Genomic DNA, 21,704 nt, shown 5'->3' on the forward strand with positions numbered 1-21,704 from the left:
ATTACATAAAGTTAACTAATCAAGTTGTTTGGATTTTTATATTTACTGATCTTTATCTATATGTACTATCAGTTGAGATAGTTATGTTAGAATCTCCCAGTATAAATATAGACTTTTTTCAATTTTTCCTTTCAGTCCTGCCTGGTTTTGCTTTATATGTTTTAAAGATATGTATATATGTATGTGTATGTCTAAAGCAACTTAGAATTACTTTATCTTTCTGATGAGATGACCCTTTAGTACTGAAAAAAAAAGAAATCTCTCTTTAAAACGCTTCCTGTCTACTCCATTTTGTCTGGCTATTCTAAAAATACTAGTTTTGATTTGAATAGGATATGTATAGAATATCTTTCATCTTTCCCTGTCTTTTTCTTTTGACTTTTCCATGTCTTCATATTGAAGGTATATCTCTTATAAGTAGAATACAGGTTTATTTTTAATATGGCTTTATAATTTTTTTGTGATTGCAAATCAGTGCATATTTTTATTTTTTTAATTTTTTAATATAAATTTATTTATTTTAATTGGAGGCTAATTACTTTACAATGTTGTATTGGTTTTGCCACACATCAACATGAATCCGCTGCAGGTATACACGTGTTCCCCATCCTGAACCCCCCTCCTTCCTCCCTCCCCATACCATCCCTCTGGGGCGTCTCAGTGCACCAGCCCCAAGCATCCAGTATCACGCATTGAACCTGGACTGGCGATTCGTTTCATATATGATTTTGTTTTGAATATATAGTATTTAGACCATTTATATTTAATGTAGGGACTGATACAATTGCATTTACTTCTAATAACTACAATTTGGTTTTTTGTCTTATCCGTTTTGTGTTTCTTTTTTCCTCTTCTCCAGTTTTCTTTTGGATTAATCAAACGGATTATTAGTTGAACATTCTTTTATTCTTCTTTTTTGCTGTCTTGAGTTTATAACACATCCTTGACTTATATCTAATACAAATTATTTTGTAACTTCCTAGATAATGCTAGAAACTAGATAATGTAAACTCCATTTTTCTGCTATCTTTTGAATTATTGTCATAAATTTTCATTCTACACACATGTCAAGCTCCACAAGACATTGTTCCATGCAGTCAATACACATTTAATGTTATCTACATGTTTACTCCTTCCAGGGTTCTTCATTCCTTCATGTATTTCTGGGTTTCTATCTGGGATCATTTACGTGCCACCTGAAGAATTCTGCAGCATTTCTTTTAGTGTAAGTCTGCTAATTTCAAATTCTCTCATTTTTTTATTTATCTAGAATTACCTTTATTTCACCTTCATTTTGAAGGTTATTTGTGCTGGATGTAGAATTCTATCTTGCCAGTTATTTTCTTTCAGCACCTTAAGGATCTCATTCCACTCTCATCTGGCTTTTATCTGCTATGAGTTTACTGTTGCTCCTTTGAAAGGTCTTTTTTTAAAACTCTGATTACTTGCAAAGATTTTCTAGTAGTTTTTTTAGTATTTGTAGTATATTGCATCTAGATAAGATTTATTTTGTTTTTTTCCTACTTGGAGGTTTACAGCATTTCTTGAATATAAGACTTTATGTCTTGCAGTTTGGGAAAATCTTCAGTGATTTACCTCCTCAAATGTTGCTTTTGCCCCATTCACTCCATCTCTTCACAGACTCCATTTACATATGTGCCTCTTATGCTCTTCTCTGCATTCTATTTCTTTTTTCTTCATGATTTAACCTCAGTATTTTCTACTGACTTAGAATTAATTCAATACCAAGTCTCTTTAAGATTTTAAATCTCCTCTAACATGTGCAACCACATTAGCTGCTTTAAGAATTTCACTTATCTTTCCGGATTCCTCTCTTACAGAGCACTGTGACCATGAAAAAATCTAGATTGGTTGCTCCCTAGACATGCACACAGCAAACATCCTGGGATCACCACCACAGAAGTATTACCTTTGCCTCTTCTCTGTGCTGGCTTCCCTCTAGTAGTAACAGTGTCGATGCAGTTAAAAAAAAATGTTAAGACCTTGCATGTTTGAAAATGTCTTGAAAAATCTATTCTCACATATAATGGATAATTTGGCTGGACATAGCATTTTAGCTTTGAAATTATCTTCCTCCAGAATTTTGAAGACATTGTTCAATTTTCTTGTGGCTTCTAGTAATTCAGCAAAAGTTGATTTTTTTTTGATTGATTCAGAATCAATTGTGATTCTTGGTCATTTGTATATAAACTGATTCTTTTCTATTTTTAGAGCCTCTCATCATCTGTATTACTCATAAATTTCCCAACAAATTTTGATGTCAGTCTACTTTCATCCATTATACTGGACAGTTAATGGATGGCCCTTATAGTTAAAAGTTTATTATCTTCATGTTAAACAAAAGTTTCTTTAATTATTTCATGACTTCTTCCTTTATCTTTCTATAACCCATATTATTCAATTAGGGGATAGTCTCATTAACTATTTTTATATAAGATGAATAAAACTTAACATCTTAAAATACTAATCTTATTTCCATCAAAGTCTTTGAGTCAGGAATCTGAAGAGTGCTCAGTTTTTGTGGGGGAGGTATAACAGGGTACTCTTCTAATCTCCATGTGGTGTCAGCTAGGGTGATTCAAGTGAAATCAGAGAGTTCATGATGGCCTCACCACATTCCTAAAAGTTTTGATACTAGTTACTGACTGAGATAGTTCTTCTCCTGGCCACTTTGTCTTCATATGGTCTCTCATTATTCAGTAGCCTACCTTGGGCTTCTTTACAGGGCAGCTGCTGCTGCTGCTAAGTCGCTTCAGTCGTGTCCGACTCTGTGAGATCCCAGAGACGGCAGCCCACCAGGCTCCCCCGTCCCTGGGATTCTCCAGGCAAGAACACTGGAGTGGGTTGCCATTTCCTTCTCCAGTTCATGAAAGCGAAAAGTCAAAGTGAAGTCGCTCAGTCGTGTCTGACTCTTAGCAACCCCATGGACTGTAGCCTACCAGGCTCCTCTGTCCATGGGATTTTCCAGGCAAGAGTACTGGAGTGGGGTGCCATCGCCTTCTCTGTCTTTACAGGGCAGTTGGCTTCTAACAAGGAGAAAACTGACGCTGCCAGGACTCTTTACCAGCTAGGCTGGGAATTTACTAAATGTCACTCTAGATACATTCTATTGATCCTATCAAGTCACAGGACCAACCAAAGACTTCTGGGGAGAAAAACAGATCCTACTACCTGACGGTGGGGTGGCATGCATGCACGTGGGTGAGAGAGACTGTCCAGACCCACTGTCACAACAGCCTGCCCCGATTCACAGCCTAGCTCCCAACTGCCAAAGTCTTCCAGGACTACCAGACGTTCATCCAATTACAGCATCAGCCTCAGAGACCGGTATCTCATGATCTACACCAGATCTGTGGAGAAGGCAGTGGCACCCCACTCCAGTATTCTTGCCTGGAGAATCCTATGGATGGGGGAGCCTGGTGGGCACTGTCTATGGGGTCGCACAGAGTCGGACACGACTGAAGTGACTTAGCATCAGCAGCAGCATACCAGATCTGGATGAGTTACTTAGGTGTGGGTTCTCTTGATCTGGAAACCTCACAGTTCAGTAGGAGGAGAGGGTTTGAAGAGGAAGAAAGATTGAGGAGTCTTAACATTATGAATAGTCTTTCACTTAACTTCTTTATTTTCAATACAATACTCCCATCTTTCAATATAGCTGGTATCCCTCGGGTCAAATACTATCTTTTGTACCTTCTCAAGAGAATCAACCTCCAATATTTTGCAGGGTAAGTGAGATACATCTACTCTCATCCTACTATTCAGAGTCATGAAAAACTGAGGAAGATTCAAGATTCTTCTTAACTTATAATCCCTATCTATACTCTCACTTCCAAAGATACCTGCTCACACCAATTTTTGATCTTTTGGAAGTTATGTGGAGCAAATTGGATCACTTGACATTGACAGTTTTGCCCACTCTTGGAGCTGAGGATGCAGCTAGCTTACTCAAATGTCACCACTGACCTTTCTACTTTCCAACTTTCCAAATTTTGCTCATATCATCTCTTCTCCTGTCTCTTTTTCTTTAAGTCCTTCCATATCATTTCAGTTGAGTTTGGGGAAAGAGTAAGGTAACTGTGCTCACTTTGTCATCTTTAACAAAAACCAATTTTATAGCATATTATTAAAAACTTGAGTATTACAGCTACTGCAGTTATAAATTAAACTTGTTATACACCATAATTCAGTGCACACTTCAGTTGCTCAGGTCCAACTCTTTGTGACTCCATGAACTATAGCACCACCAGGCTTCCCTGTCCATCACCAACTCCCAGAGCTTGCTCACAGAGCACAACAGTGCATCAAAACCCCAAAATGGAAAACTAAAGTGGTCAAAAACAAAATTCCCTGGTACATTAACAATATAATTTTTCAGTCTAGTCATAATTAAGATCAATCATTTCACTTCAACCAAATGGGTCACACTCATAAATACTGCTTTAAACAAAACTATGATACATCTGTAACATCTTACAGAAAAACCCAAATGAACTTTTTGTCCAACCCAATATAATTCCTTGTGGTTTTGATTTTTTAATACATTTCTCTCAGACCCTTTTAAGATACAGACACTAAGCTTTACGATTATACATTTTCCTACCTTTTCCTAAGAAAGAACTCATGCCTACTCTCAGTTTTCTACTTTCTCAATAGAGAAAGCACGGGCAATATATTCTATAAAATTAAGGCATATATTTGAAACAAGCCAATACATCTTACTGAGACCAAAATGGGAAAAACAACACAATATCAGTAATGAAGATGTTGCATTACCTTTGTTATATCCAATAAAACATTTACAAACCAAAAAGCTCCAAACAGATCTTTCATCACAGAGAAAAGAAAGCAGTACTCTCAAGTTGTCTCTAACTCATAATACAAATTCATTATTTCTTACTATCACTCTAAAATCTAAGTCTCTAAAAATGTATAAAAAAAAAAAAATCTACCCTGGGGCTTCCCTGCTGGTCCAGTGGTTAAGAATCCACCTTGCAATGCAGGGGCCACCGGTTCAATCCCTGGTCCAGAAAGATTCCACACGCTGTGAAGCAACTAAGCCCACGTGCCACAACTACTGAGCACACGGGTCACAACTACTGCAGCCCGTCACCCTAGCACCTGTGCTCTGCAACAAGAGAAGTCACCTCAACCAGAAGCCTGCACACCACAGTGAAGAGTAGCACCCCCAACTGGCCATGGCTAGAGAAAGCCCACGCACAGCAGTGAAGACCTAATGCAGCTGAAAATTTAAAAAAATCCACCCTGAATTTATGTAGAAAACCCCTACAGAATAAATAAAGGTGGGTCTTTAGAATAATGGCCCTTCTATTTATTTTTGACCTTTATTTATTCTGATGGTATGGAAAACAGATACATGAGTAAAGATAAACAGGATATTACTTCAGTACTTAAAATACTAATGAAATGCATTTAAATAGTATTTAAATATTAATGAAGTACTGGCATGACATTTTAAAGTAGAGGATGAACTACTGTATTTCTTTTCTACTTTAAGTCAAAGGAGTTATAAAGGATCTTAATAAATGAATTGACAAAAGACATCATTCTCAAACTCAAGACTAGAATGATCTTCCTAAGTTTTCATATAGTTTTTAAGATTATTTTATGATTTTAACTAAGGCAAATTAACATCACAGAAATGATGCATCCAGATAAATATATAATGCTACTATGACCAATTTCAAATAAAATAAATAGATCCATGTAAACCCACTTGTCTACTGCATAAAAAGGTTGACTCAAAACCACTTGCCATTTCTGCGGGAAGGCTTCTGCACTGCCACTGGTGGGCAAGACGGGGCAGGTGCTACATCTGAAGAAGCAGTAGAGCCTGTATGATGAGCCTTTACCTTGTCAGCCCAACTGACCCCTGTGGGAGCCAGACGTGGAGCAGCCACTGTGCCAGATGAACCCCTATGGAGAAAATGACTGAATTTAATAAATCAAATACACATTAAAATTTAAAATATATACTTAATATATTTAAATTTTAAATGAATTATATGTGTGAATGTATATCTACACACACAGGATAACATACTATCATAGCAACTTAAGGCAAATATATTCATAAATATCCTGGACTAATACTTCATTAGTCCAGCATAACATATAGTATGGGAGCAAACATAATATAAAAGCTGTCACTAGTTCAATTTAAAAGAAAATCTCAGTGAAATGGAGAATCTTAAAAAATATGCACATATACCCTTAACGTTTTATTTTCATTTAAAACCCTTATCTATTAATAATATAAATGTCCATTAATTTGACCATATATCAACACAGGCACCATTAAAACAGGGTTTTTCACATGTATTATTTCTTACATGAACCTCAAGTATGATGCCTCATTGACAGTGTCCAATTTTGGGTTTTTTGAAATGGAGTGATAATTTAGTGATACCTATTAAATAAGAACACAATTCTTCCCAACTTTAATAATCTCTCCAAGCTTTTATAGTTGTCCTATCCACTTCTCATTTGACAGCAAAACTTTAACAGTTGACTTTATCAAAGCTTCCCAAAAACTCATCCTAGTTTTCACAGAAACAATGATTCATTTTATACTCATATTTTACTGGTTTACTTAATATTTAAGTTATGAGTTAGAATACAGACAACTTAAATAAACAAGTTTGGTAACTAACTGCAGAGTCTAAAGCATTTAACTCAACCAATAAGAAGAGAAGTGAGTATATACACTAAAGTCAGCCTATAAGCCACAGTTTTTCAGCATGCTTTATTATCATTTTATGATGATAATAAAGGGTGTCAATTAATTCAATGATACAACACATGAAGATCAATATGAGAACTTTATTATTTACGCATTAAAGAATTTCAGTGTTAAAATAAACCATGCACCATACAAGACTCTCTGCACTACAGACCAACGGAATGCATTATAGGGGAATTTCTCTTTAAATGGTGCTTGAATATACAAACATTTGCTTTTATTTGCTTATATATCTTTCCTCAACTCCACTAAAGTTCAATTATTATAAGGCTCTGTTAGGTAGGTAGAATAGGGAAAAGGAGTCCAAAATGGCGGTGGCTAAAAGACAAGGAAGAGAAAAGCCCGCAAAAATAAAACAAAGGAAGGTCCGAGGACCGGAGTGAGGACCTCAGGTAAAACAAACAACACTCCTAGCTGGCCAATTTACATAGGACAGGCCCAGAGAGAAAAAACATATAAAAAGAGGAGCCAAAGCTAGCTCTCTCTCTCTCCCACGTGCTGCGGGGCTCTTCTCTTCGCATCTTTAGATCGACGTGCCCTCAAGCCTCGAGGATGGATTTTCCTGCTATCTTCTGAATAAAATAGAGCTGTAAGACTGAACTGTAACACTGATTTGTCTAAGAGCTATAACATGGTCTGTTTGAGACCTGAGAGCTATAACACGGTCTATCCAAGACCCAAGAGCTGTGACACGCTGAGGGGGCTTTAATGTCCATCACTCCAAATCTTTGTTGTGACGAGACAAAAAACCGAGGAACATACACTCGTGTGACAGCTCCAAAGTCCATCAACCTTCACCTAGGGCAATACTATCTAATAATCTCATTTAAAGCAAAAAATTGATTCTACTGAATAACACTTAGTGAGCTCTTACTAAGGGCTGAGTACAATGCTAGGTGCTTGGGATACAGAAAATATGACAAACATCTTCCCTTAAAGAAGGTCATAGTGTAAGAACAAAAATAAACATTAAAAACGTTAACACACTGAAAATCTAATAATAATATACATATATGCAAGGCCCAGCAATAACAGGAGATGAAACTGACCATGGACATGGAGACAGGAACAATGAGAAGCCACGAAGAAAGGGTAAGTTTTAACCGAACAAAGATGACTGACCAAGCAAACTACTTACTGACCCTCACACTACAAATGTTAAGACTCACTCTAAAGAACTCGAGTCCAAACAGATATTTATCTTTAAAAGTGAATTTTGCTATGGAAATTTAAGGAAAACAACAGTGATAACTTCCACGAACAACATCATAGCTGCCAGAGGTATCAATGGCATTTTGGGCAAACAGGGGCTAACTTAAAAGGCAACGATGGAGAATGAGAAGTCCTTGGGGGGCTTTGAAAAGCTCTAATACATTCCTGGAAATCAAGAAGACCACACACATGCGCTGGGTTGTGTGCGAACTCAGGAAAGGTCTGAAACAGCTCTAATCTCTCACCTCTGACTGCCCTTGAGGCTCTGAGGAAGCAGGAATTGAGAGCAAAGTTAGAACTGTAAACTCCAGAGCACTGAAGACATGGTGATCACACCTAAAACTAGAAAAGAGCTAGGAGACTTATTGGTTCAAGGCATTTAAGGAAATCTCTGTCAAATCATTAGCTGGCAACTAAGATAACTAAGTAGAGACTTCAGTGACTATAATAACAAAAAACATAGAGGTGGCTTCCCTGGTGGCTCAGAGGTTAAAGCGTCTGCCTGCAATGCAGGAGACCTGGGTTCGATCCCTGGGTCGGGAAGATTCCCTGGAGAAGGAAATGGTAACCCACTTCAGTATTCTTGCCTGGAGAATCCCATGGACAGAGGAGCCTGGCAGGCTACAGTCCACGGGGTCGCAAAGAGTCAGACACGACTGAGCAACTTCACTTCACTTCACTTAGACTTCAGAAGACTAGTTCAAGAAAGTCACTAAACAAACAAATAGTAGCAAAGCCACCACCACTAAACAGTGACAACAAATACTGGAAAGTGTAGCAATATGATCTCCAGAGCTATCACACTATACTATTTAAAATATCCAATTTTGAACAAAAGCCATAAGACACGCAAAGAAACAGGAAGTATAGCCTACCCACAGACACACAAAAGAAAACCAACCAAAACAAGTCCTGAAGGAAGCTTGAACGTTGGACTTACTAGACAAAGACTTTAAATGAGCTATTATAAATATGTTCAAAGAATATTTAAGAACAAAACACAACCACGTCTAAAAATAAAGTATGAGAAAAATGTTTCATCAAACACAGGATATCAATAAAAATTAAATCAAATATGAAAAATAATCACAGAGACTTAGATTCTGTGTTCCCAGTTCACAGGGCTCAGGTTTGATCCCTGGTCAAGGAAGTAGACTCCAAACACCACAACTAAAGATCCCACATGCAACAATGAAGACTGAAGATCCCACGTGCTGCAACTAAGACCTGTCGCAATCAAATAAATACACAAATAAATACTTTAAAAGAATTACATATGTGTTCTGGAGTTGAAAAGTACAATAATGAAAATGAAAAATTCACCAGAGGGGCTCAACAGCAGAATTAAGCTTGCAAAATAAAGAACTAGCAAATTTAAAAACAGGTAAATTGAGACTATCTAACCAAGGCTATGGTTTTTCCAGTGGTCATGTATGGATGTGAGAGTTGGACTGTGAAGAAAGCTGAGCACCAAAGAATTGATGCTTTTGAATCGTGGTGTTGGAGAAGACTCTTGAGAGTCCCCTGGACTGCAAGGAGATCCAACCAGTCCATTCTAAAGGAGATCAGCCCTGGGTGTTCTTTGGAAGGACTGATGCTGAGGCTGAAACTCCGGTACTTTGGCCACCTCATGCGAGGAGCTGACTCATTGGAAAAGACTCTGATGCTGGGAGGGATTGGGGGCAGGAGGGGACAACAGAGGATGAGATGGCTGGATGGCATCACCAACTCGATGGACGTGAGTTTGAGTGAAGTCCAGGAGTTGGTGATGGACAGGGAGGCCTGGCATGCTGCAATTCATGGGGTCGCAAAGAGTCGGACACGACTGAGCGACTGAACTGAACCCAAAAAACAGAAAGAAAAATGAATGCAGAAATTTGAACAGAGTCTCAAAGACTGTGGAACACCATCATGAGTAACACAATCTCAGTATGAGTGGGATTTCCAGAGGAGAGGAGAGAGAAAAAGGGACAGAGAGGGTATCTGTAGAAATAATGGACAAAAACTTACTAAATTTGATGAAAAACACTTATCTACAAATCTAAAAGAGCTCTACAAACTCCTAAATACATCATAATCAAACTATTGAAAACGAAAGACAAAGAGAGAATCTTGAAAGCACCAAGAGAGAGAACTGAGGTATCTTATGAAAGAATAACACCTTATTTCTCATCAGAAGCCATGGAAGCCAGAAGGCAGTGAGAGGACATAGTCAAAGTGCTAAAACAGAAACACTCTCAATCAAGAATTCTATGTACAGCAAAACTATCCTTCAAAAAATTGAAAGATAAATTAAGATATTCTCAGATAAACAAAACCTGATAAAAACTGCTACCAGCAGACCTGCCTAATAAGATATATTAAAGACAGCTCCAGGTGAATGATAGGCCACCAGATAGTAACCTGAATCCACATGAAGAGATAAAGAAAACCACCAAAAGTAAATAACTACGTAGGTAAATACAAAAGACAATACAACCTCATTTCTTCTTATAACTCTTCTGTTATCTGATATAAAAGACAACTTCATAAAATAGTAATTATACAACTGTTGATAAGATTATAATGTATAAAGATATATTACTGTCCATATGACATATAACACAGTTTATGATATATTTAGGTCATCTGTTGTGAAATTGACAATTCATGCTACTAATCATTTAGCATGAAATATGTTTCTGAGTTTTAACTTTGGGATCCTATGTTTGAACATAAAATACTTCCTAAAAGTTAAAACTTTACTCTTCCTGGATTTTAACTTTTTATTCAAACATAAACAAAAACATATACAACGATATATTTATAGTGAAATGCAAGTTTTATAATACAAGTATAATGTCCACAAAAAATTTATTTACTATAATGTAAGCCTTAGTAGCCTTTTTTGAGTTCATCTCACCCAAAATTTAAGCTTCTTCGAGCATTTGATGTTACATTGATTCTATCTGTTGACGGACTTGGAATCACATGACGTCCTGGGGACATCTTCTTTACTTCCCATGCCAACGAAGTTGGTCTGCCAATTCAAGACACACAAAAGATTAAAAGAGAAAAGAGGTGGCGGCAATGGTGGTGGTGGTAGGGTAGTCTAATCTTTTCTCTTTGTTGTTAAGTGCATGAAAACATAAGCAGATCACAATTTTTCCTTGGTACACTGTCTATCAGAAAGTTCTTTACCATATTACCAGTAAATAATTCCAGATGATGCATGGTCCAGGATTTTCCATCCACTACAGCAGGTTATGGGGTTACAAAGACACAACACAAACTACTTATATTTTAAAAGCTTCCATACACCCAGTTAAAAACACATTAAAAAGGCAATGGTACTAATTTTGGCTACTTGTATCCAGTATTGCTGGAGAGCTAAGAGTGTAGAGCAGAGATCAAGACAGAAAGTGCTGAGGGTTAAACTGAAGAATACACCTTCATCCTCTACCTTACCCACAAGAGCAACATCATAAACATTTCACTGTTCTTTGCTAGAAAAGCTAACTATTCCTCCTTCTTCACTGGCTCCACACCAATCAGTTGACAGGATGCATAATCTCTACTTGAAAAAAATTTCCCCAAGCAATATCTTCTCCATCCTATGCCCTCAATCAGACCTCCATAACTCTCCAAATGTCCTAGCCTCTTACTCTTTATTCAATCTAGTGACTGTGATTTTTTTTCTCTAATTAAAAAATGATACTAATTACTAGAAAATAAGAAAATCCATATAGATGTTTATCCAAATAAAATCTAAAGCTTTTGATAATTTATTGCCAAATCATATGGGAAATAACTTTTGATGCATGAGATGATGAATGAAAGATGGATAATGCCACCACACAGGAAATTAAAGGTTGCTTCTTATATCTGTGAGCTGCCTCAGGAGGCAAAGAAGAGAAGTGCTGGGAAGTTCTTAAGGTAAAAAAAGTTGCCTCAGGGATTTCTCTGGTGGTTCAGTTGTTAAGGATCCAATTTACAATGCAGAGGACATGGGTCCTATCCCTTATCAGGGAACTAAGATCTCACATGTCTTGGAGCAACTAAGCCCCTGTACAACTAGAGAGCTCCTCTGTCACAACTACTGAAGTTCACATGCTCTGGGGCCCACACCTTGCAGCTGGAGAGTCTATGTGCCACAGTGAAAGATCCTACATGCTGTAACTTAAGATCCAATGCAGCCAAATAAATAAGATGTATTTTTTTAAAGTGTTGCCTCAGGTATATTTTTGAACCATGATGCCTGGATAGGCATAGCTGTTAAGCTTGGAGTTGGCCTCAGAATCTTTCTCAATCTTCAACATAGCCACTGCTAGCCTGGAGTTTGCAAGCAAGAAAAAAAAACTAGTTAGCTTCTATAATGCATTGACAGTTACATTACAGACCCTTTTTGGATACAAGGAACAGAAACTTCATAAAGCTAAATAAAAAAGAAAATAAAGATTTATTGCAAGGATATAAACTTACAAGGATAAGGACATCCTCAAGGTGGCTCATGAGGATTAGGTCTGGAAGAGGCAGGCTTTAAAGCAACACTCTCAAACTCTGAAAGACCAGATGATTCCCCTCATTTTTGCCCTCTCTGTACATCTATTCTGTTTTCTTTGAACCTGATTTCCTCTGCTTATCTTTTCAAGGGCAATACAGTCACCAATTCCAAATCAGCATGATGATCTGGTTCAACCCCACTAAAGAATGTATCCCCCACTCCCATCCAATCTAATAACCTATTATCAAGGGGTAAAGGTGAAACTGCTTATTGCAAAGACAACTAGTTTCCCTGAATTTGGTTTCCTGGGAACCAAGACTTCCTGGATTTTTCCCTTGGGATTCCTTCACTCACTTGGTTTTCCCCTGGGGTTGACAGACTAGGACGATGCCTTCTCCACAGGACAGCTCCACTCACTGAGACTGAACCAAGGTTAAATCCAAGGAAAAGAATCAGCCTAGGCCTGTTTTCTCTGGGTAAAAGGGCATCACTGTAGCTTCATGTGAATTGACCCACTTCACAAAAGCTCAGGCTTTACTTATAAGTCTAAACTAAACAGCAAATTGTTCTTTTGCTTGTGCACATAACCAAAACAAGACTAAATACAGTTGGATTATCCGTCTCTGGAATATGTCTCGGCTCTCCCTACTGCCTTTCCTCGAGCCTGAGTAGCCAGCATCTAATCTATAAACTATACTGCTGAATCTCAACCTTCCCACACTACAGTCAGAAAGATCTTTAAAAAAAAAAAAAAAAGTCTGATATGTAATTTCCTTACTTAAAAACCTTTATGACCCAAAATAAACACTAAAGTGTTTATCACGTCTACAAAGTCCTACATAATCTGGTCTCCGCCTATCTCTCTAGGTTCATCTCATGCTACTCTTTGCCTGTTCTATTCACTCCAACCCTGCTAAACTCTGAACTCCTGGACTATTCTGTGCTCTCTTGCACCTCCAGGATATCCTATACTGTCACCTCTACCTGGGATTACATTTTTCTTTTCTCCTTGTCAAGCTAACTGCTTCTTGGTATTTCTGCCTCACTGAAATATAAGCTCCTTGGGGAAATCCTCCTGGGCTTAACCAACTGGTTGATGGTACCTTTTATTATACTCCCAAAGTATAGTATGTTTCTTCGGGGTGACTCTTTGTACACGGATAAGTATTTAACCTCAGTGTTTCCTGTCAATGCACTGCATACTTCATGAGGGCAGGACTGCGTCTGTTTTTCTTAACCACAATAGTCCCGGAGACCGATTCCAAATGAAGGCGTGCTGTGAGCAGCGCACAGTGCAGCTCTGTGTGCTGATTCCAAATGAAGGTTTCTGAAATAGCTCTGGTCTTTCATTACTCCCCTAGTCTCATCAATTTCCCTCACTGCCTACTACCTTAAGAAGAAATACTATACTTTTCCCTACTTTACTGTCACTTCATATGCACCCTGAACTTCTATAGCTGTCCTTATTCCCTTCATCTGAAAGGCCAACTATATTAAAATCCATCACATTTTTTAAACACTTCTACAATCTCCTCAAAATCTTTCCTGATCTATTCCCCAAAGGAGATATGACTCTGTCCTCTGGACACCTATAATATTGACAATTTTTTCATAGTAATCAGTTCTATTTTATCCCATCCTTAGACTACAAATTCATGAAAGTAGTAAGTATATCTTACTCAGCAGTTACATTTCTGTACAAGATAACAAGTGCCTTGCACTAGCAGGTACCCAATAAAATACTTGTTACTGAACTTGAGAAATGCAGCTCCCAACTTTTAGATCTAGACAAGTTTCCAGTTAAGCTGAGGTCAAGGTCATTGTCAATTTTAATAAATGCTTTAGAATCTGCCAGCTGCTATAAATATAAAGACCAGAATTCATTACCTGCTTTGAGCATCTGTCTTCTCCAGCTTTTCCTGAAGTTGAATCCAGTCAATTAATGCTTTGAAATCTCTTACATAGTTATCCAGCATCATCAGCACCTCCTAATTCAAAACAAACAAACATTAGATTCCATTCTGAAACTAAAGAGCTTCAAGAAAAAAAATTTTAGAGTAAAGGACTTAGGAATTAATAATTTTTACACTAATACTCCTCACTGAGGAAGCAGCAAAACCTACCGATATCTGGGAGTAGGGGGTTATTTTCATTCTGTTTGGTAAGAAGTTAGTGAAGCTCACAGTCTAAAGACCAAAAGATGGTATTGATATTCCTTCTCAAGACTTTCTCAACTGAGTATTTTTTTTAATCTTTTTATTGCTATATTTAATAAACAGAAAAGTACATGAAACATAAATGTACTGATAAATTATTTCAAAGTAAGGACTCATGCAACCACCATCCAAGACAAAAAATTTAACACTATCAGTCTCTAATAAAAGTTCCCTGATGTCTCCCTCCTAATCACTGTTCCAAAGTAACTACTGCTTTGACTTCTAATAGTTTTATTTTGAAATTCATAAAATGAACTCATAGACTATGTATTATTTTGTGGTTTCTGTCATACATTTGTTTATCAGATTCATCCATATTGCAGAACATACCTGCCATTCACTTACTGTCATATTCCAAGGTCACTACTGAACAGTATTCTATTAACATTTACCCAATTTACAGTTTATCAAAATTTATTGGTTGGTATTTATTTTAATATTTATTTACCTAATATTTATACAATCTAATGTTGATGCATATTGAAGTAATTTCCAAATTTGGGATATTACAAGTTATATGCTATTACTCATGTACATGTTCACTGCACATATGTATTATTTCTGTTGAGTGTATGATCAAGAGTGTAACTGCTGAGTCACAGAGTAGGCCTATGTTCCACTTGCATATATAGTAACAAACTGTTTTCCAAAGTGGTTGCCACACCCAGCAGCAACCCTCATCTATACCTGGAATTGTCCATTTTGGGTCTTCTTTTTGTGTTTTTAACCTGAGCCATTCTGGCTGATGACGCTGCAATGGTTTCATTTTGGTTTTAGTATGTGTTTCGCTGATTATTAATGATTGTCAGCCCTTTTTCATATGCTTATTGGCCAACTTCTTTTTGTAAAGTGCTTATTCAAGACTCATCCCGTTTTTCTAGTGTCTTTCTCTTTCTGATGTGCAGAAGAACTTCTTTTGGATATGTGCCTATTGTTGATTCTATGTGCAGCACATATAAGCTTGCCTTTTCACTCTCCTAATGGAATGGAATCTTTTGATGAACAGAAATTCCAAATTTTAAGGTGGTCTAATTTATGACTGTTTTATCTAAAGACTGATATTATTTGTGTTATTTTTATGTATTCTTTTCCTATCACAAGGTCAGGAAGATTTCTCCAAAATTATCTTTTAAAGCATGGGTCTGTGTCTAGAATATCTCTTCTGTTACATTGGTCTATTCTTTTTTTTTTTTTTTTACATTGGTCTATTCTTATACCAGCAGTAAATTATCATGCATTGTTACAGCTCTAAAATAAATCTCAAAATTCAGTAAATTCTCCAACTTTATCTTTGACCTCAAAGTTGTCTAGGCAAATTCCAGCCCTTTTTGCATTTCCATACAAATTTTAGAATCAGCTTGTCAACTTCTCAAGGGTAAAAAAAATAGAATTTTAATTGCATTTGCACTGATTCTATACAGGAACTGAAAGAAAACTGATATTCTTATAACATTGTTTTTCTAGTCTTTACAGACCTATAGCTCTATATATTTATCTTACTCGGTGTGTCTCATAATGTATTATATTTTTCTGTGTAGAGGTCTTACATATCTTTTGTTAGACTCAACCCTAAGAATAAATGGTAGTTGCTTTAAATTTTTTTTCAGTTAATGTTGATTTTCCTGGATCTCCTAAGTGTGTTTATTGTGTGTGTATACATATATATGTGATCTGTAAATAATGACATACTTATTTTTCTCCATACATCTCATATCTTTTATGTCTTATTCTCTTATTCCTGTGCTGGCACAAGGCTGAAAAGAAATAAAGATAGTGGCCGATCTTGTCTCATTCACAATTTCAGAAGGAAAGCTCTCAACATCTCAGCATTAAGCTTGATGTTTACTCTAGAATTTTTGGAAGATTCCTTATATCACTAAGGATGCTCCTTTTTATTCTCAGTTTACTAGTTTTATCATGAATGGGTGCTGAATTTCACAAAGTATTTTTCCAAAATCACTGACATGATCATATGATTTTTCATCTTCACTCATCTAATCTGGTAAATAACATTAATTTCATATTCAAATGTTAAAGGAACACTGCAGGACTGCAAAGAACCTGACTTGATTGTGATGTACTGTCCAATTTTCAAATCACTAGATTCAATACATCGTTATCTGGTTTAGGACTTAAGCATCTGTACTTCAGTGTGGCCTACATTTTCCTTTCTCATAACGGTTTTGGTTATCAAAGTCATGCTGAAAGGAATTCTCTATTTTTCTATGTTCTAGAAGAATTTGCATAATACAGGCTTTTTTCCTCAATTTGTTATTGAGATATAATTCACAGACTATAAAATTCACCATTTTAAATTATGCAATTCAGAGCTGTGCACCATATATACACAGAATTATGCAACTGATTCCAAAACATTTTCATCATCCCCCAAAAGAAACCTTTAGCAGTCATTCCCCATTTTCCCTTCTCCCCAGCCTTTGGAAACCACTGATCAACCTTCTGTATCTATGGACTGGCCTGTTCTGGACATTTCATATAAACAGAATCATATCATATGTGGTATTTCGAGGCGGCTTCTTTTAGCATAATGTTTTCATGAGAAATGCTGGGCTGGATGAAGCAAAAGCTGGAAGACTGCCAGGAGAAATAACAATAACCTCAGATATGCAGACGAAACCACCCTTATGGCAGAAAGTGAAGAAGAACTAAAGAGCCTCTTGATGAAATGAAAGAGGAGAGTGAAAAAGTTGGCTTAAAGCTCAACATTCAGAAAACGAAGATCCTGGCATCCGGTCCCATCACTTTATGGCAAATAGATGGGGAAACAGTAGAAACAGTAGCTAACTTTAATTTTGGGGGCTCCAAAATCACTTCAGATGGTGATTGCAGCCATGAAATTAAAAGATGCTTACTCCTTGGAAGGAAAGTTATGTCCAATCTAGACAGCATATTAAAAAGCAGAGACATTATTTTACCAACAAAGATCCGTCTTGTCAAGGTTATGGTTTTTCCAGTAGTCATGTATGGATGTGAGAGCTGGACTATAAAGAAAGCTGAGCACAGAAGAATTGATGCTTTTGAACTGTGGTGTTGGAGAAAACTCTTGAGAGTCCCTTGGACTGCAAGGAGATCCAACCAGTCCATCCTAAAGGAGATCAGTCCTGAGTGTTCATTGGAAGGACTGATGTTGAAGCTGAAACTCCAATACTTTGGCCACCTGATGCGGAGGGCTGACTCATCTGAAATGACCCTGATGCTGGGAAAGACTGAAGGCAGGAAGAGAAGGGGACGACAGAGGATCAGATGGTTGGATGGCATCACCAACTCAGTGGAGATGAGTTTGAGGCTCTGGGAGTTGGTGATGGACAGGGAGGCCTGGTGTGCTGTGGTCCATGGGGTCGTGAAGAGTTGGACACAACTGAGCAACTGAACTGAACTGAATGTTTTCAAGGCTCATCTACCTGGTAGCATGCATCTGTACTCCATTCCTTTCTATAATTAAATAACTGTGTAAACACAACTTCTTTTATTCACTTTCAGTTGATGGATATTTAGGCTGTTCTCACTTTTTTCCTATTATGAATGCTGCTGGCTGTGAACATTCATGTACAAGGTTTTATGTGAACACATGTTTCTAATTCTCTTGGGTATATAAATGGAAGTGGATTTCCTGGGCCATATGGTAACTCTAACATTTAACATTAACTACCAAAATTTTTTTCACCAGTAGCTGTACCATTTTACATTGCCGCTAGCAATATGAGAGGGTTGCATCTCCTTCAATCCTTACCAACATTTGCTATTTTCTGACTTCTTGACTCTAGTCAACCTAATGACAGTAAAGCGATACTGTTGTTTTTATTTGATTTTCCCTGATGACTAAAAATGTTGAGCACATATTCATGTGTTTATGGACATTTGTATATCATCTATGCAGAAGTGTCTATTCAAATTCTTTGCCCATTTTTTAACTGGGCTATTTGTCTTTTTTATTTTTGAACTGCAGGAATTTTTCATATATTTTGTATATTAAACTTATCAGACATATTGTTTGAAAATATTTTCTCTCATTCTGTGAGCTGTCTCTTTACTTGTGAGTGTCCTAATAACACATGTAAGTTTTAAATTTAGATAAAGTTCAATTTACATATTTATTTGGTTACTTGTGCTCTGGGTATAATATTTGAGAAAGTACTGCCTACTCCAAGGTTACAAAGATTTACATCTATGTTTTCTTCAAAGTTTTCAAAGTGACTTCACTTTCACTTTTCACTTTCACACATTGGGGAAGGAAATGGCAACCCACTCCAGTGTTCTTGCCTGGAGAATCCCAGGGACAGCGGAGCCTGGTGGGCTGCCATCTATGGGGTCGCAGAGAGTTGGACGGGACTGAAGCGACTTAGCAGCAGTAGCAGCAGCACCAGCATGTCCACTGAGTCAATGATGCCATCCAACCATCTCATCCTCTGTTGCCCCCTTCTCCTCCTCCCCTAAATTTTCCCCAATATCAGGGTCCTTTCCAATGAGTCAGCTCTTTGCATCAGCTGGTCAAAGTATTGAAACTTCAATTTAAGCATCAGTCCTTCTGGTGAATATTCAGAATTGATTTCCTTTAGGACTGACTAGTTTCATCTCCTTGCTAAACAAGGGACTCTCAAGAGTCTTCTCCAGCACTACAGCTTTGAAAGCATCAATTCTTCAGTGCTCAGCCTTCTTGAGGGTTCAACTCTCACATCTGTACATGACTACTGGAAAAACCATAGCTCTGACTAGATGGACCTTTCTTGGCAAAGTGATGTCTCTGCTTTTCAATATGCTATCTAGGTTTGTCATAGCTTTTCTTCCAAAAAGCAACTGTCTTTTAATTTTGTGCCTGCAGTCACCAACCGCAGTGATTTTGGAGCCCAAGAAAACAAAATCTCTCACTGTTTCCATTTATCCCCCACCCATTTACCATGAAGTGATGGGACTGGATGCCATGATCTTCATTTTTTGAATGTTTGTTTTAACCCAGCTTTTCACTCTACTCTTTCACCTTCATCAAAAAAAAAAAAAAAACCGCTTTAGTTGCTTTTCATTTTCTGCCATTAGAGTCATCTGCATAATATCTGAGGTTATTGATATTTCTCCCTTCAATCTTGATTCCAGCTTGTGAGCCATCTAGCCTGGCATTTCATGTGATGTATTCTGCATATAAGTTAAATAATCAGGGTGGCTTTAGAGAAGAAAAATAATCTAATCCAAGGTTCTACTGAGAATCACACTTGTATTTAACTGTCCTGTCTTTTTCATTCTATTACTGCTCTTCCTCAGTCGTTCATGACCTCATATTTTTAAAGAATACAGGCAGTTATTTTGTAATATGTCAATCAATTTAAGGTCAAATTAAATGAATTATCAGGAATACCACATTAGTGATGCTGTGGTCTTCTCAGAGCCTAATATAAAGAGGCACCCACTATGTATATGTCCTATAACTAATGATAATAAATTTGATAATTTGATAAGTGGTATCTAACAACTCCCTGCTTAAACTTCCTATTTTTCTCTGTACTTGAAAGCTACCTTTTAGGGAGATATTCTATAACTATAAATATCATGTTCTTCAACAAATTTCACTAATTTAAGATCCATTGGTGATTCTTGCCTGGATAAATTATTATAATAATTTCTAAATAATGGTTTTCTAATTCCATCATTCCTTCTACATTTATTACTTAGCATTCTATTATAGAAAAGGTGCTTTCCCTTATTTGACTATTTATTAATTTACTTATTCATAATAGTATGGATTCATCAATTTCTATATTCTTCAATGATCCATTACTATCATTGTTTATTTTAATACTTGAATTGTCCCAGATTTGGCAAATGGGAAGTTGCTGATGCTGGCTCTTACGTATTTCTGACATGTTACCATTACATCAGATTATTTCCTACTTTCTGTCACAAAAAGATTTTTTAGGCTCATCCTGTATTTTCGCTGGCCCTGCCCTGGAATCAGCCGTTTCTCTAAGCAGTTCTGGTTCTTTTCATTGGAGACTGATATATTGACCTAAGTGATATAAATACCTAAAGATCAGGTATTTAACGTGCTCACTGATACTGGTGCGTCAGAGCTTCAGGGCACTCCCAGTTGTTGTTGTTCAGTTGCTATCTCGTGGAGTTTCTCAAATTCATGCCCACTGAGGTGGTGACCCATCCAGCCATCTCATCCTCTGTCGCCCCCTTCTCCTCCTGCCCTCAATCTTTCCTAGCATCAGGGTCTTTTCCAATTAGCTGGCTCTTTGATTCAAGTGGCCAAAGTATTGAAACTTCAGCTTAAACATCAGTCCTTCCAATGAATATTTAGGGTTGATTTCCTTTAGGATTGACTGGTTTTATCTCCCTGCTGTCCAAGGGACACTCACAAGTCTTTTCAAACCACAGTTTGAAAGCATCAATTCTTCTGCGCTCAGACTTCTTTATGGTCCAGCTCTCACATCCATACATGACTATGGGAAAAACCATAGCTTTGAGGAGATGGATCTTAGTCAGCAAACTGATGTCTCTGCTTTTTAATACGCTGTCTAGGTTTTGTCATAGCTTTTCTTCCAAGGAGCAAGTGTCTTTTAATTTCATGCCTGCAGTCACTGTCCACAGTGATTTTGGAGCCCAAGAAAATAAAATCTGTCACTGTTTCCACTTTTTCCCATCTATTTGCCATGAAGTGATGGAATGGATGGCCATGATCTTTGTTTTTTGAATGTTGAGTTTTAAACCAGTTTTTCACTCTCCTCTTTCACCCTCATCAAGATGCTCTTTAGTTCTCTTTGCTTTCTGCCATTAAAGTGGTATCAACTTTACATCTAAGATTATTGATATTTCTCCCCACACTCTTGATTCCAGCTTGTGAGTCACCCAGCCTAGCATTTCGCATGATGTACTCTGCATATAAGTAAATAATCAGGGTAACAATATACAGCTTTAATGTACTCCTTTCCTAATTTTGAACCAGTCCCATTCTAACTGTTGCTTCTTGTTCTGCATACAGGTTTCTCAGGAGGCA

At 37.2% G+C, this 21,704-nt stretch overlaps 1 protein-coding gene across 4 annotated transcripts in view; it reads right to left on the bottom strand.

Moving 5' to 3' along the window:
• The window catches only part of SCAPER (S-phase cyclin A associated protein in the ER), a 423,604-nt gene that overhangs the window by 319,282 nt on the left and 82,618 nt on the right, over nt 1-21,704 (bottom strand). For all 4 annotated transcript variants that reach the window (XM_010817116.3, XM_010817115.3, XM_059879316.1 and 1 more), the window contains exons 6-8: nt 14,367-14,467; nt 10,899-11,015; nt 5,798-5,958 (exon numbers count right to left, since the gene is read on the bottom strand). In XM_010817116.3, the coding sequence (XP_010815418.2) occupies nt 5,798-5,958; nt 10,899-11,015; nt 14,367-14,467 (379 nt within the window). The remainder of the gene's footprint in view (nt 1-5,797; nt 5,959-10,898; nt 11,016-14,366; nt 14,468-21,704) is intronic.

The sequence above is a fragment of the Bos taurus genome, chromosome 21 (assembly GCF_002263795.3).
Source record: "Bos taurus isolate L1 Dominette 01449 registration number 42190680 breed Hereford chromosome 21, ARS-UCD2.0, whole genome shotgun sequence".
NCBI lineage: Eukaryota > Metazoa > Chordata > Mammalia > Artiodactyla > Bovidae > Bos > Bos taurus.